This window comes from Augochlora pura, unplaced genomic scaffold, assembly GCF_028453695.1.
Source record: "Augochlora pura isolate Apur16 unplaced genomic scaffold, APUR_v2.2.1 APUR_unplaced_2303, whole genome shotgun sequence".
In the NCBI taxonomy this organism is placed as follows: Eukaryota; Metazoa; Arthropoda; class Insecta; order Hymenoptera; family Halictidae; genus Augochlora; species Augochlora pura.
In genome coordinates, this window is record NW_027582441.1 from 1 (window position 1) to 3,176 (window position 3,176).

A 3,176-nucleotide genomic window follows, 5' to 3' on the forward strand; every position below is an offset into this window, starting at 1 on the left:
TTTCCGATCTCGCTCGATCGAAAATGGTTATCGAGGACCGAGCAACGAGGCGGCGCGGCGGTGGACAATTCCGCTCGGCAATATTGGACGTCGCGGATCGATCCACGGTAGGGACCCCGTGATCCATCCAACTATCGGGGCAACACCGGGCAAAATGAAATTCTTCGGATCGCTCGCGCGGGGTATGCCGGCCACGTACAGATCCCCGGAGTTCATGAGCACGGCTGAATAGGCTTCTCCCCAAACAATCTGTAGTCATTGATCCGCTCCGGTCCGTTCTGTTCCGCGCCGCGCCGCGCCGCTCCGAGGCCGGAACGCTCGAAAAGGGGGGTTGGCATCGCGCGGTCCAGTAATAAACGGGGATGCATAATAGGGATTCGTTGGTGAACTATGCTCGGCTCAACATGCCGCGGCTTCCAGCGCTGATCATCAGGCCGCCGGATATCGGTTTATTGTAATCCTTTGTCGCAGCGGTTCTCCGCTTCGCGACCGTTTTCTTTACGGTCCTCTTTCGGCCGCGTCGAAACTTAGACGAAGACGTACTTAGAAACGAGGACGTACCCGTTAAATATTCCTTGGCTCCGGCGACGCGTTGCGCGACGGAGAAACACTCCCGAAAGCGATCGAACAATTAGTCGAGATATACCCTAGAACTTAACCTCTTTTGCACTATAATAACGAGTCAGAGTCGTGGTGAAGATTTTGTGCAAGCTCTACGATAAATATGAAGGTAAGGAAAGCATCCTTACTTGTATCAAAGTTACCGCGTAAATAGGTCGATAAGTTAGATCTCCAATAGCATTAAGATAATTGAACGTGTTGTGAAATAACTGATAAATCCTACATTACCGATAAATAGCAGAACGACACCTAGTGTCTAATTAGGCATCCTCTGTACTACGACTCATCCAAGTTTTTAGTCTAGTCACTTCCATAGAACAGATACCACGTGTATCAAAGAACAAGCCAATAAAGTAAAACACATAATAGTAAGAACCACGCTTCTAAAATTAACTAAAACATTAAAAACCTCAACAGAACGAATAGACATGTGGCGCCAGCGCGACAATATAAGCCGAAGTACAAAGAATTGAAATTAAGTATAAGAAAATTAATAAAGAAAAATAGTGTGAATAATAACATTGAATTTTTGTTTCTTTGTTGATACAGAGAAACAATTCTATCCATTATTCTTCAGCAACCTGCACATTGAATAAATCATTATACGAATATTATTAATTTCCTCTACATTGAATTAAAAATAAATTTGTCTGTTATCGAATTATAGAAGCAAAGGTAAATAAAGAGAATACGGGAAAGAAATATTGTCTGGTCCTGCTAGGAAAATTATTAAGTACGAACAAGTACTAATCGTCACAGTATGAAAGGGGCGATAGCGCGATGGGGTTAACAACGCGCCGACGTGAAATATATATTCGATGAAAAGCTAATCGCAAGTTGGCGCTGGACGATTGTTTCAGGTGATCCTGGTGCCGCACAGCCACACCGATCCAGGATGGCTGAAGACGTACGAGCAGTACTTCCATAGTTCTACCAGGAGCATCCTGAACAACATGGTCTCGAAGCTGCAGCAGTGGCCCAACATGACGTTCATCTGGAGCGAGGTGTCCTTCCTGTCGCTTTGGTGGGAGAGGTGAGAGAACTTCCACGCGTCCCCCAGACCGTCCCGTCGAACCTTTCTTCGAATTCTTTTACGGTCGAGCGTCGATAAAACACCGACGAATCGGTTCACCGATTTCAGTTCAACAGATCGAACTCGGATAACTCGGTTTAGCTAACGCGGCTACTTCCTCGCCGTGCTTGGACCGAGATTCGATTCGACGTAGCCGCGCGACGAATATCGGTCGCATCTTTTGCTAAGGCAAGAGATTTGGAAATGACTTTATGATATGGCCGACCATCTGTGGGTTTTTCAGCAATTAGTTTAGGGTTATTGCAGTCTTTTTAGCGGACCGGTCCGCAGCCAACATGTGGCACATCAGATTAAATAGATTTCAGGATGATGAAGGTCGTGTCATCGTTTAGTCTCACAGGTCCAAGAAGCCCTGTCATAAAGTCCTAAAACTAAGGAAAAAGGGAATCGGCCGCCAGGTGTCGGCATCGGCGATCCAGGCCAGCTGGAATTTCCACGCGTTGCCAAAACACCCGTCCGCCCGCGAGTGCAAGCGCAGTCATCCCCACCACAGACAACGTGCCTCGGGCACAGTGGAAGGGATGGCCAGGACTCTGGGAAAGAGAGGGGCGTTTAAGGCCCAAGGGAGGGGATGATGTAGAAAATTCGCGGTAATCAGGACAGAAGAGATCATAGCTTTACACGAGACGGTATAGATTATAGCTTGAAACAGTAGACATCATAGCTTAGCAGTACAGTACAGAAGACACAGAGAGATACGCGTAACGGTTAGGTTGCGCGTTACAAATAAGGTCACTTTTTTAGTTCCACAACAGTGGATAACCTTTCGAATTACATAGTAGGCACCAAGCGCAATATTTAGAGGATTTCGATCGTACATCCGACGAGTCCTTAACATCTTTCTTTCTTGGAAACAACGAAACATTGTGACGGAAATGTTAGAATAAGGGCAAGGGCTTCGTCGCCGCGAGTCCGGTCAATTCTTGCCGAGAACTCGAGAAGGGTCGATGAAAATCGCTGGAAAACGGAGACGACCGACTCGAACGGACGCGATCGCCCGGCGAGCTCGGTCGCCGACGGTTTTTTCCAGCCGGCGTTAGGGCCTCGGTTGTGCGCGCGTCTCTCGAACGACGACCGTCGTAAAACGAGCCATTAGGACGACCAGATAGCGAGCGGAATTGCGCCGCCTCTCGGAAGGGAGAGAGAGAGAGAGAGAGAGAAAAGCAGAGCGGTTAAGACGCGCGTCCCCTGGAACAGAGAATATTCCCCGGGCTTCCCTTTTTAACGATCGAAAGAAAACGCCCCGGATAAAGATGAGGGAGTATCGGCCGGCGTAAAGGCATCCGGAGCAGAGGGTGGACCTAACCCCTGGCTTCCACCTTTCGCAGGGACGGGTTCGCGGCGAGTGCCCTCCGGGCCGGTACAGAATTCGAGCGTCGTACGACGGGAAGATAACAAGAACAGCGAGAGAGAATAGTCCGTTTCCGGCTGACAACGGGCGATCGTAAAAATTATATTCAGC

At 48.6% G+C, this 3,176-nt stretch overlaps 1 protein-coding gene across 1 annotated transcript; it reads left to right on the forward strand.

Moving 5' to 3' along the window:
- Nucleotides 1–23: 23 nt before the first annotated feature.
- LOC144477608 (alpha-mannosidase 2-like) lies at nt 24–1,654 on the forward strand (the record flags this gene model as incomplete). The annotated part of the gene is made up of 2 exons (XM_078195334.1): nt 24–107; nt 1,482–1,654. Coding segments are annotated over exons 1-2 (257 nt in total), but the record flags the coding sequence as incomplete, so codon positions are not given.
- Nucleotides 1,655–3,176: the final 1,522 nt, after the last annotated feature.